The sequence below is a fragment of the Stegodyphus dumicola genome, chromosome 11 (assembly GCF_044657685.1).
Source record: "Stegodyphus dumicola isolate Sdum_Otavi_A_Nest chromosome 11, ASM4465768v1".
In the NCBI taxonomy this organism is placed as follows: domain Eukaryota; kingdom Metazoa; phylum Arthropoda; class Arachnida; order Araneae; family Eresidae; genus Stegodyphus; species Stegodyphus dumicola.
Genome location: NC_140778.1, coordinates 90,828,937 through 90,842,972, shown reverse-complemented (window position 1 = coordinate 90,842,972; position 14,036 = coordinate 90,828,937). Strand labels below are relative to the sequence as shown.

General features: G+C 32.5%; 1 protein-coding gene and 1 long non-coding RNA gene across 3 annotated transcripts in view; both read right to left on the bottom strand.

Annotated features, from left to right (window-relative positions):
• Positions 1-14,036, bottom strand: part of LOC146994200 (uncharacterized) — a 395,818-nt gene that overhangs the window by 139,432 nt on the left and 242,350 nt on the right. The window lies entirely within an intron of this gene.
• Positions 1-14,036, bottom strand: part of LOC118204208 (neprilysin-2-like) — a 93,202-nt gene that overhangs the window by 24,638 nt on the left and 54,528 nt on the right. Inside the window, exons 9-13 of one of the 2 annotated variants that reach the window (XM_085826470.1) lie at positions 13,131-13,347; positions 10,696-10,794; positions 7,707-7,784; positions 7,492-7,595; positions 4,690-4,754 (exon numbers count right to left, since the gene is read on the bottom strand). In XM_085826470.1, the coding sequence (XP_085682596.1) occupies positions 4,690-4,754; positions 7,492-7,595; positions 7,707-7,784; positions 10,696-10,794; positions 13,131-13,347 (563 nt within the window). The remainder of the gene's footprint in view (positions 1-4,689; positions 4,755-7,491; positions 7,596-7,706; positions 7,785-10,695; positions 10,795-13,130; positions 13,348-14,036) is intronic. The other variant, XM_085826471.1, reaches the window with a different exon arrangement.

Sequence of the window (14,036 nt, the reverse complement as noted above, 5' to 3'; positions counted from 1 at the left end):
AAATAGTTCAGAAGACATTTATAAATATCTGATGATATTTTAGATTCAATTTTCTTGAGCTCTTTTATCCATTATTTAAATTAATATAATAAAAAGAATTATCTTGAAATGTCAGTAGAAACATGATGCCCATTTTCTTGATTATTTCATTGTAAAACAAAAATAAAAAATGAATGATAAACGCAGATTTCTCCAATTAAACATTTTCTGGAGTTGAGAGAAAACAGTAAATACTTTCCTGGGAGAAAGCGAGTAGTGCTTTGATGAAATTTTCTTATGTCTTTTTATTCAGCGGAAAATTTGAATCTGAAGTCCAGCTTCACCTTTAGCTTGCTGCTATAGTTATGAAAAACACGGTAAAAGCATCTTTTTTTACTTAGTTATTATGAAAAACATATCTTTCGTCCCCTCCTTTAAGATTAATGCAAAACACATTTTTCTTTGTCAGATTACTCTCTCGCCTATATCTGGGGTTATGGTACTACAGTTAACGAATTATTGCCCATAAGTCTGTAGTTACGCTCCCCACTTCTAGAGTTTAAGTATAAACTCATTCAAATTAATCTGCGTTCAAAACTAACCTTCATCCAAAGTGTAATATCACAGTTTGAGAAAAAAATAGTCCTCTGAAATTTTATAAAAATATTTTTTTTCATGGCCTCGCAGAAGTGAAAGAGATACTATTGCTAGGAAATGCCCAGCTGTGGTCAGACAGTTTCTCCGCAAAGCGTGTTTAGGGTCACCAGAAAATGGCAAAGAAAGTGCAGGGTTGCCAGATTTGGAGCGAAATCGCCCATCTGACGATGCCTGATCACAAAATTGGCGATATTCCCCAGACGAGAACATTCTAGAACAAATTCTTACCGGGTTGCCTCAGAATGTTCTCGAAGGCAGGTCAGAAGCTATATAAACGCTGCCTGTACGCAGAGTAGCAGGGTATCGTGAGATTACTGTAAAGGAAATCTGTAGTACGTTCAGTAGTAGTGGTCTTGAGCTCGAAGAGCGATCAACGAAGTCAGAAGTTGCTGATTGTTTCAGCGCCTTTATCTTAGTTTTAACACGTCTTTAGAACTGTCCTGTAAAATACTGACGAACTGTGTTTTGATTCTTCATCAGTTGTCATTAATCACTCCAAATTCATGAACCCGTAGAACGCAACTCTATTTTATAATGAAGTAGAATCATGCTAGTATAATATAAACAAAAATTTTAAAACATCAAAGCTCTGTTTCGATACCATAACTCTTTTAGATAATGATAGTCAATGAAATTTCAATTATTACAAGAATTATGCTAATTTGATTCATGTAGCTATTTCCCTAAAGCTAAGCCAGCAGAACTGATGTGAAGTCATGAAAACTTTAAAACTAGTAAAAACACTGAAAATATTAAAAGAGTTTGAAAAATATTATGTACGATATTTTGCCTTTTCATAAATAAACGTTTCATTAGTGTAAGAAAATTGTCCTGTAATTATTAAATACGCTTTCTGAAAAAGAAAAACTAAGTTTATATACAGCATATCCTCGCACATTTTCTCTCTTCGCATTTTAGCGCCAGTTCTGAAAATTTTAAATATGTTAGCGGAATTTCCTTCTTCTTTAGTGCTTTCGGAGAATGAGCTTTAATAAACTTTAAAATGGATTCATCTTCTATGTACTGATTGTTTTCGTCGTACTGTAAGGATCCTAAGTTTTACTAACGTTTATTTTGTTTTAAATCTTTACTATCACTTCTTATTTTCTACTTCCGGCCAGAATTAAAAGCTTTAACTTATTTATGCAAATTTGTCTTGCTAACGCAAGTACTTAAGTTGTGGCTTTTTGCCAAGCAAGAGAGAGGAAGGAGTTATTAGAAGCAGGCCGCTTGCCATAGTAGTTTTACTCTGTTGCTGGTTGCCTTCAAGGCCAGAGGTTTAGTCCTCTTGATAGTTTCAAACGTATCGTAGTTTTAGCAGCTCTCTGTACTACATTCGGATTTTGTTAAATAACGGCCAATCTTAAAGTTAGGCACTTGTATATTAATCCAAAGTTAGTTTTAGTTAGAGCTTTTAGTTAGTATTTTTATATTCTTACGTTCAGACCACAAGTGGTTGGTCTCTGTATTCCGAAGTTCTGGAAATCGATGTAAAGATAGAAAAATAAAGGGTTTTGTATACCCTTCCTGTGTGTATTGTCTACTTCACAATTTATTGAACATAGCTTGAGTAAGCTCCCTGTTCCGAGTCAGGACAGTTCATGTTTCCAAAGCAAGTAAAGAGGAATACAAGTCCTGATAGTACAAACAAGACAAACCTTCGCAAAGTACCTGCAAAGATCAAGCGAAACCTTTCCCTATTAATCGTTGAAATTTATGCCAGCCTAGTAGAAGAATCGACCAATAATAGCGAAGCAAACACGAACTGACATTCAGTCTACAATTTCGCTGAGTCAGCTGCACATTCACCTTCTCTAATTATGTATGAATGGCTTGAGGTCTAAGGAGTAGCAAAAATACAATATGAACGGACGAGATTCAAGTTACAGAGAAGTAGAAATGAAGGGTTACAGCCGAAAACATCGCGGATGAAAACGTCGCCGAGAAAACAAAGCAAGGCAAAAACATCGTGGTACAAAACATCGTCGTCGAAAATAAAGCGGTTCAAAAATTTCTCAGTTTAAAAACATCGACATCGAAAATATCGTGGTAAAATATAAAGTATCTACAAATCATCGCATGACGATAACATCGTAGACATACCTTTTCCAGTCCTAATAAATCTGTGAAAAACTAAACAAGAAATTTAAACAAAAAAAGAAATAATTTCCACTAAAAGAGTATCAGATTAACAAAAGTGAAGAAAATAATCTCATGATTAACTTAGCAATTTTTTTTATAGATAAAGGCATGCAATTACTTATATTCCTTTTTCTAATTTTTTAAAATTATACTTTTTATGAAAAATTACCAGAAAAATTTTATAAAAAATAATTTATTAATGACCTTTGTTAGTTAACTATGTCAGTTTAAAATGATATTAAGTGCTATAAGTTGCATTAATTTTCTATGCTTAAGTTTCCGTTTTACATTTCAGCAAATATTTATTAGTTTATAAAAAACATGAAAGTAGAAATTATCCTTCTTTCCATCTTGCGCTCACAAATCATTATGCGAGTATCCTTTCACAATTATTAAAGCTTAAAAAAGATATGTCTGCGATGCTATCGTCGTGCGATGATTTATAGGTACTTTATTTTTTCCATGATATTTTCGACGGTGGTGTTTTTAAACTACCAAGTTCTTAAACCACTTTATTTTCGACAACGATATTTTGTACCACGATGTTTTAGAACTGTGTTTTCTCTTTGCTTTATTTTCTCCCACGATGTTTTCGCCTTGCGTTGTTTTCTCCGCGATGTTTTCGGCAGACACCGAAATGAAAATGTCTTATTACATATTGCATCATTAATATTACTATTTATACACATTAGAATGTAAGTTTATTGTAAAGAACTAATATTTTGGCTTATACGCGACTACTTTTCATTTTTTACATTCTTCGTGAAATTACGTCCTTAATTAAATTATTGACGAAATTAAATTATTGACATAATTTTCTCCTCTCTGTTATCAGGCGATAAAATTAGCCAACAAAAGGGGGGAATAGGCGAGTAAATACGATTTAGAATAATGCATGGAGTTTTCTTTGTTTTCTTTAATGTGTTTTTTAAAGTTCACATGTTCGCATAATGAGAAAGGGGATTTATTAGTAATTTAAAATTGCTGGCTTTGAAAAAAATAAAACATTTTAAAAACTTGGGTGTCACGCTCTAACCAAAAAATAAATAAATAAATTGAAAATTTTGAATTATTTTATACAAAGTGCGTTAAAAGATATAATATTGCAAAAATCATGCAAATTGAATTAAGTTGTGGTCAATTTGAATCAAAACTTGTATCGTATTAATAAACTTGTAGAGTTCCTCACTGTTATTGCACTAAAGTAAATACGAAGGAAACTAGTGAACTATTAAGGACTTATCGCTGAGTTCAAATAACAGAGGTCGTAAACTCAAGAAGGGTTAACTACCTTTTATTTCACTTAAAATAAGATGAACAGTTGGCCCCTTTCTCTGGGCTTACAATAAAGCCTCCACTGGCGCTTAAAAATAAGAAATAAGAGCTAACTTAGAGCTACCTAAAAGAGACTTAGCCGAAGCTAACACAAATCTAACGTAGTTGGCCCTTAATTTAAACTAGTCGGCGAAGCCCGAAGGCAAATGCGAACTACTCAGGATTTCTAGCTCTCACGAAGTAAGTTGAACCTTCCTTAAATACTACTTCTCACTCAACGCGATTCTAGAAACTCATTCTGCCAGGGTGTTGTAAATGGGAAACAATAATTGATAGGAAAGATTATCTTACTTAAAATAACTGCTATAGAATTAAAATATACCTTACAAACTGCAGTATTAATAAGCAAAATAAATGAAATCTTTAGCATTTAATCTTATTTCAATTCAGAAAAATATATTCTTTCTTTGAATAGAGAAAATAATACTTTTTTTAATTGATGGAAGGAAAAAATATATTGTTGACTTAACATTGATTTTGAAGAAAATAACAGACTTAAAATTAGCTATTAAAATGATTTCTTTTGACACTGATATTCAGTGTTTATCAATAAAATTGAAAATGAAAGAAAATTACCAAACAGTTTCTTCAAAGGTTTATAGAAGTATCCTACAGAAAAGATATTTGCATATTTCTTCCATCTGAAAAATATATATATGTATATATATATATATACAAATAAATGTAAGCTGAAATTTCTTAGCTTTTATTCACAGTTTCTTGTCTGTACTATTAAAATCTCTGCGTGTCTGACTATTTGTTTGTGGTATGATCTCCTCCGGAATGGGGGGGGGGAGATGAATTTCGAGAGCGCTAACTCCGGATTCCAAAAATTTCTGGTAAGCCATTTAAACCATTCTCATCTTTGTACGACTTTAATTAGGCGAGATATTAATTAAAACTCTAAAAACATTAATTTTTGCACTCATTTTTCCGAGTGGCAATAGTCTCGAGCGTTGGAGATGAAAATGCTCTATTTTGAAAAGTGTTGCTACTACTCCCTTTCAAATCGTAGAGTTTGTTAATAAAATTTTTGTAAGCTTTACAAAATATGAAATAAAAATAAAATTGCCAAACATTAGACGTATTATTATTGTATAAGGTCATATTCTGACGTTGAAAGAAATCACGCAATTGCATGTGACGTCATTATATTTCGAAAAATGTTTTGTTAATGTCAGAATTTTAAATAAATAGCTGCTGTTGACGATTTTTGTTTCAGGTTAGTATAATTGTCAGTTAGTATAATTGGTACTATAATTCTGTTACTAATATTGTGAAAATGTTGTTATGTTACATTAAATTTAAATGAAGATGTCGTACATATTAACCTGAAGTATCAAAAGGTTTTGTTTCCTGGTTCGGCAATAAAAAAAATTATTTACGAATTGGTTATTCATTGGAAAAAATGAACTAATTTCTTTCATATTGAAATGTTTTCATACATTTGCTTCACAGGCGTGCATAGAACTTACAAATCTTGCTTTGGCTGCAGCCTGCTAGTGTACTCAAAATACTACAACAACTGAATATCAACACTAGGAAAATAGCTCACCCCGTAGAATAATAACAGGACTGTAAGAGCAAAACTATTGTAATGTAAGCATATTACTATCCAGTTTGTATGTACTTGATAAAAATAATATTGTAAAGCAGTTTAAATGATATTGAAAATCCAGTCAATGTGTAAATGAATTACAAGTTTAATTTTGATTATCTCAGTAAAAGTATTGTAAATATGAATTCATATAATGTTTAAATGTACACATAGCTGTCATGATTTTATGTATCTATCATATGTAACTTGTACAAGACAATGATTGTAATCAACATATCTATGCTTATACACAGGCCTTGTATGCCCATGTAATATTTATATGTATATTTTTACACGGAGGAAATTTTCCCTTCTGCCAGGATGACTACTAACACTGTAAGACTTTTACAACAAAGTCAGGTCAGTGGTTATCTCAGCCTGCTAGTGTAATATAATTTACGTATACTTACAATCGAACTATTAAGTTATTGACTGGAAATTCAAATTTCGAGTATAAAATCAAAAGTCGCAGAAAGAAAAGTTTGCCAACCACAATAACTTTTTTCTTTTCAATATTTTAAGCCATAACTAGCCCAAATCGCAGATCTGCATATGCATTGATCCCAAAATTTATATGCCACATTATATTAACTTTCAAATGATCTTTTCTAGAGCAGCGGTCGTCGACCCTTAGACCTTTACGGACCACTACATATATAATTTTATTTTTTATATCTTCTGTGTCCTAACTATGAGAGCAAAAGAAACGTCCTGAAACTAGGACTGAAAAATTTTAATATTAACTGGCCTCCAGAATTTTACGAATTTATTTCTGAGAGAAGTGCCTTTAACAGTTTTTGTCAATTCATTGTAAAACTTTGTAATCATCCTTAATTTTATTTCAGTTTTCTGTTCTGTTTATTAGTCCAAAGGGATTTGAATCCCGAAGGACTATTAGTTTCGTTTTGGCATTTTGCGTCGGACGGATAAATGTCGGTTCACTTTTCAAACTGTTGCCATAAAATGTTAGAGTCCTGCATTATATTTGAAGAAATTAAATAATGAAAAATCTGCATAAATGTATGTATATTTCTCGTATTGTGATAAAACAACGGTACATAGAGTCATCGAATTTTGAATAACGTAATCCTCCAACGAATATGAGCATGTGGAAGACCAAATTTGAAATTTGAAATTTGTTTTATGATCGATTTCCTATTTTTTAAAACTTTGACGAATTTTTGATTAACAAACTCAAGGATTTCAAAGCGAGCAATGGCAACGTTGTGCAGAAAAAACATTTTTATCTCCAGCGCGTGAGTCTCTGTATCGGAAATTCTAAAGATATGCTCGTTTTAAAACTATTTTGCGATATTGCTGTTGCACTGGATCTTATGGTTTAAGTGCGAGGAACATGATATTTAATAAAGAAAGGTAACACACAAAATGTTAGAAAACGCCCCTTTGGACGTAATTTAAAATCTGAAACATTTCAGATTTTTTTTTTTTTTTTTTTTTTTTTTTTTTTGTATTGTGTTTTATACTTACTTCTCTAAACCCCATGTGATACTATGTAGTACATGGGGAAATTATTGTGTTTCTTTTAGTAAATAAAAAAAAAAAAAAACAATAAAGCTAAAAAAACAAAGAGAAATGGGTTAGTAGGAGTGAAGGCAAGAGTAGACTGGTAGACTGTTAACTCGGGAAGAGCGTAAAAACCTAAACAAACCTTCTGTTCGAGTGAGCACTTTCAGATTTCTATATTTTTTAACAATTATTTATACGACTCTTTCTTCTTAAACAAAAATCAAGAGGAGCTTTGTAGTTAAAATATTACGTACTCTTCTCCTATTTTACGTTTCCGAAGCATAGAGAAGGAGTAATCTGTTGACCACTTGCGTAGCATTAGCAGTTTGAAGAAAAAATGCTCGTTGTCAAGGCTCAACTGTAAATTAAAAATTAGAAAACATACCTATGAATACTTATGAAATATTTATGAATGGTTGATAGGTAAATCTGCAAGAACTTCCATTGAAATAAGTTCTAAGAAACTTACATTTTTATACAAATTGGACATGAAACTGTCATTCAGAAGCTCTCTCGGAAACGCAATATTTGCTTTTGTGCTGTTTATCTGTAACACATAAATATATTAATACTGTAATACGTTAATACATAAATACATTAAAATATGTATTACAAAAATGCATTAATCTGTAATACATAAATACATTAAAATATCTAATACAAAAATGCATTAATCTGTAATACATAAATACATCACGTATACACAGGGGATGTAATTTTTACATGCATAATTTTATTGTTTCATAAATATTCATGCATAATTTTATTGTTTCATAAATATTCATGCATAATTTTATTATATATTTTAGAAACACATTACAATATATATGAAAATAGAGAGAGAGCACGGGGGACGTGAGCACTATCCCTTTACCAAACGGTTAATCAGTATATAACCACGTCCACCACTATCTATAGCACCCCTTCAATGTTTATGGCAGCAGGAGAACTTACGTTGTCTGACATAAGTCCATGCCCAGCGCAGACAGTTTGTCCATTAATATATTTCATATGAGAATAAAAAAAAAGTTTATAAATTGGTTTGATATATTAAATAACAGGTTTTATCAAAAAGTAAGGGAAACATATGCAAGGTTGTATTTAATATCCAATATGAGTTTAAGATGAAATTTGTCATCCATTCATTTTCGTTTATGACCCAACAATAACCTGGGATCGGTGACCAAAGAACGTTTACATTTGTAGTGTCATTAGAGTTTTTTGAAACAGGAGACGTGAAAAATGTGTAGTGCCCTCGCCGGAACTCAACCCTGAACCTCTCGAATACGCAAAATGCTGGTGATGACGAATTATCATTCACCCCCTTTTAGTTCGTAAGCCACTTTTAAAGTCATTAGTTTTTTTTTTTTTTTTTTTTTTTTTTTTTTTTTTTTTTTGAAGCGGGAGATGTGAAAAATGTGCAATGCCGTCGCCAGGATTCGAGCTCTGGGCTTCTCAAATACGCTTCGAGTACTTCTTCGAGTACGAGTATGCATCCAGTTACGCCACGAAGGCATGTGGAAAGAAGGTACTAAATACCTTATACATTATGGAAAAGATCCAAATATTGACCACAGAAATAATTGTTACATGTTTAGCCATCTCCTTTAAGACGCCGGACAATCTTGAGTTTTCCATTTCAAGATTTCAGCTTGAAAATTGATCCATCGATTCTGTTTTGTAGGTCATATTTTGAGGTGACGCTATGAATAACTGCTTTATAAGTTACTATTAACTTCGAATATCTTCACAAAGTAGATATAAATGTGCCCTCCGTAAATATCGCTCTTAGTTAGTGGACCAGGCGGTCCATTACAGGACATGACTCAATATGATACTTTAAAAGACTGTTATTTTACTCCAGACTATAGAGAATGGAAAATGAAAAGCTTAACGAAAAAGCACTCCGAATTTGAAGGCAACATATGCACATTCAATTGGGAATCTTGAATGATCTTGAAGCTTATCGATATCAATAGAGCTTGAAGTTTGAGTTTTAGGGGATGAACTAGAGATTAGAGGTACTGATTTCAAACACTGATAAATATAGGTTGTAAATGGGAGATATTATGGAACTAAAACCACGGTAAATTTTTGAATCTCGGAAAAGCTTTTTTTAGGAAATGCTAAAAAAATAGCCAGGTCTGAAAACATGCAACAGCTTTATAATTATTTGGAACTCTAATTATGCTTGATAATTATGCTAAATTTTTAAAAATCAATCTCAGTTTCAAAAATAAAAATACCTAAAAATTATTCCGGGTGGTTCCTCAGTTTCAAAAATAAAAATACTAATCTCAGTTTCAAAAATAAAAATACCTAAAAATTATTCCGGGAATTCGTCAGAAGAGGGAGAAATGCCATTTGGGTCAGTCCATTTCTTATAAGGTCCATGGGCGTAAATGCTCGTGCTCGTTTCTGAATGAGGCTTTAATGGCCTCATTCAAAAGACGATCTTTTTAACTCAAACGGCTTAGAGACTGTCTTTTTTAATTCAAACGGCCATTAGCCCAGAAACGGCATTGTGCTTTGAATCACTAAAAGCATTATATCACTTTTTAAATTATTTCCACCAAATATTATTGCCCTGTTTTATATTTAAAGGCAATAAATAATGAAGAATCTGCATGAATGTATGTATGTTTCTCGCAGTGTGAAAAAACAACGGTTCCCAGAATAACGTTTAAATAAAGTAGTCCTCCACCCAATATGAACATCTAGAAGCCCAAATTTGGAATTTGTTTTATTATCTGTTTGTAATATCATGTAAAATCATAGAATCCTACTATCTCATATCCTGTAAAACTTTAACGAATTTTTGATTAAAAGACTCAAAGATTTCAAAGCCGGCAGTGGCAATACTCTATGGAATAAAACTATTTAATCTCCAGTGCGCGAGATTGTCCATGGGAAATTCTAAGGATAGGGTATTTTTAAATATTTTGTGATTCTTCTGTTGAATCGAATTTTATCTAACGTAAGCGCCAAGAACGTGATAATCAATAAATAAAGCAGAGACACAAAACGTTAATAATAAAAGTTTTGTGAAGCCATTTTAGTAAGAAAAATGAACATTCATTTGATGAACCGACAAAAGAATGAAAAAAATACAAAAATGCTTGCCAACACTTTATCCAATCCGGAATTTTAAACGTATGCTGCTTTTAATATTTTGCTTTTTAATTGTATATGGATTAACTGCCAAGGAAATGATGCTTAATAACAAAACTGAAAATACAAAAAGAAAAAAAAATGGGTTAGTAGGAGTGAGTAGAATGGCAGAATGGAGCACTGTGATCTCAGCAAGACCGTTAAGAAACCTCAACAAACCGTTTTGGGCGACCGTTAAAATCTGAAACGTTTCAGGTTCTTTTTTTTGGGGGGGGGTACCTTTTCATTTATTTATCATAAACTTTAGGATCGTAAATAGTGCAAGAAAAGAGAAAAACGAAACAAACCAGGTAGCTCAATTTTATCTTGTCACGTTCTTCCATCCAGTAAAGATTTTCCAGGGTTTTTATGATTTCTTGCTTAATATATTTATAAATCTCTTCAACCTGAAAGATTCAGAAAAAAACCTGTAATGAATCACTAATTAATAAATATTGATGATGAATGTCAATGAATTTATTTTAAAGTATTACTGTATTAGTGAAAATGACTAATAATGATATTACTTAAACGAATTTTTGATAATGTTGCGTTAGTGAATTACCCAATACAAATGCCTTAGTGTATAAGAATGCAGTTTCAGTGATACTGATCAATAAGAAGCACATTACGAATTACATTAAAAATTGACTTGCAATGTTTAATGCATCTTGTATTAAAGATAACTAGAAAAATTTTGAAAACAATGTGAAATTCAATTTTTACTAAACTTTGTCAAAATTGTTATACAAATTTAAATATGATAATTTTAAAGAAATAAAATTGTCAGTAAAATAAATTAAACATGATATAAATTGATCATGTTATAATGAACAATGAGAAGGAAATTGAGTAGATGTATTTCTAAGCATACTTGCAAAAAATTAGAATTTTTTTATTCAAAATTTCCCAAGATATATCTGAATTTATATATTGGTGAGTTTTGAAATTTGGCATATTTGTTATATGCGATAATAACGCCAGAGGTGATTTACGCACATTGTTAAATTTATTTCAAAGAATGAACGATGCACTTTTTTTCCCGCTGATAACCAGTGAAAGGGAAAAGAAAATAGGTTGCCATAATTTAAGAATTTTGCCATGCGAATTATTCTTGGTTCAAACTGAAGAAAGTGCGCCAGGATAATTTTTTAAAATTTCTCGGTGAATTTCTAACCAGATTTTACAAAATCTTTATATATATAAGCAGCTAAAGTATGTGTCTTAGTTTATTGTTGCCACTCGGAAAAATTAGCACGGAAATTAACGTTTCCGTAGTTTTTAATTAATATCTCAGCCGATTAAAGTCATACGAAGATGAGAATGGTATCGATGGATTCGGAGAATTTTTTGGAATCCGAGGATACGCGTCTCGAATTTCAACTCGGCGCCGTTCCGTAGATATTCGAGAAAAAAGAATTTGGCACGTAACGAAATCCCTATAATAGGGAAAACTCAAGAAAGAAAGTGGAAAATGTAGGGAAGAAAACGTAGGGGAAAATTAGTTTTTAATTAATATCTCGGCTAATTAAAGTCCCACGTAGACGCGAATGGTCAAAATGGCATGCCATGGACCTGCGGAATCCAATGGTGTGCTTCGCTAAGCCCGGAAGCCAGCCGTTTCGGAGGAGATGATGTTACTTCACCCAATATATATATATATGCGGCTTAAGTGTCTGTTTGTCACAGATAGTTTATTGGTTGCTTGAGTAACTATTCTAGCCAATGGGGTGAAGTTGCCACTGTACAGGGTTGCCGTTTCTATTGAGATGTAGACAATTTCCTGTAAAACTTGCCTTTGCTATGACCATCCTTAAGTCTCAGGGCCAAACGCTTAAGCGTGTTGGCATTTTTTTACCTGAGCCTGCATTTGGACACGGTCAACTTTATGTTGCCTGTTCAAGAGTTCGTGAAAGAACGGAAGTAAAATTAAAAATAATGGATGGTTTTAATTTTACTTCCGCCTGTGCAAGGCGAGTTTACTTCAAGGCAAGTTGGATGGTTTGTAATTTTACTTCCGCCTCTGATCGCCTCTGCAAGGCGAGCTTAAAAATGATGGAAAGGTCTACAAAAGAAATGTTGTGTACAAGGAGATCTTTGACATGTGAATTAACATTTTATTATTTAAATCACCTTTATTTATTGAGCTAGCGGTGGCTCTTAAGAAATGTACCGCCAGTGGTTTTCTACATTGCACTCTACTTTAAGCAATTAAGCAAGTAGAAGGGGGAAACCCCATGGAGCAGTAAATAAAGGGGCGTCCTCACCGCCTGCCCTGGGTAATTCAATTTAAATTAGCAAACACCTTTGCAAAATCATTTTAATTACAATTTATAATATCTAGAACAGCGCTCATTTCATATGACCGCCGAGCTTTCTAGTTTAATATAAAGGTATAATATGCGTTGTAGAACCGCAATATGGAAAAAATTCGTTTTGCCATTTCAGGCAGTCCGATTTTGTGTCAAAAAAACCTGTGTTAAATTGATGATATATATAAATCTAATATGTATCAAAGTCGCACTTTCGGGATATGGAAAACTCAAGTTAAATTTCGACAATCGGCCCAGAAGAACGGGATATCCAAAACTGTCCCTTTTATTTTATTTATTTATTTATGGTGCAGGGTGTACGTGAAAAAATTTGAAGTCTTGAATTTCAAATTAGCCTTGTCAAGTGGTTGCGCCGATACAATCTGTAAAACAGGCATACGGAATAGTGGACAAATGTGTTCAGTACTTACGGATTCCTTACTTCCTTGTTTGAAGTAGTGTCGCAAATAATAAGAACTGAGAGCTAATCCGAAGTTTTCTGTAACGGTAGAGAGGCAATACTTCCATCGAGGTGGCTCTTGTATGATTTCTTTAGCAGAAGATCTTTCTGATAGAGTTCTCCAATACCACGACAACATGGGTAAAGATTCGTGAACAACTCTCCACATCATGTAATTAACCACTATCCTAAGCAAATAAAGCAAAAGTGGTAAATTGATAAAGACGTCATAATACAAGCTTGCCATCTCACACACTTTCCGTCCATGGATCAGTGTACTTAAAAATCCTTTGTAACATAGTGAGTCATTTTAAGAAATAAAATATGAAGTTGTAATTAAAAAACTATTATATTAAAATTAAAAGTCAAGACACATATTGTAAATTTTTCCCAGGTTTAATTTATTACACAGAATATAACTGCCACCATATTCAATTAAATATTATGTAAATCTATACATACTCCTGTGCAAAATTAAGAAAATTTGGGCATTATATCGACTTTCTGAAAAACTGGTGAACGAATTTTAATGAAATCTAGTACGAATATACCTTTACAGAAAAGTCACTTTATGTACACATGTCAAAAGTCACTCAAGCCATTAGAAAGTCATTTTATATATTCATGAGTTTCAGGAAAGCTCATAGTGCAGGAATGTCCAAAATTCAAGTGGTGACACTGAACTGAAAATGAGTCTAATATGAAGTATAGTCCCCTCTAACGGCCAAAATTGTCACCCAGCTTGATGGCATACTACACAGGAGGCAGTTGAGGAGTACCTTTGGTTGTCACTCCCATTCCTGCAGTAAGGAAGTTTTCAACTCCAGAATGATTCTCTAAGGGGGATGGAGAGATGGTATTGTTCTCCCAAAAGCGT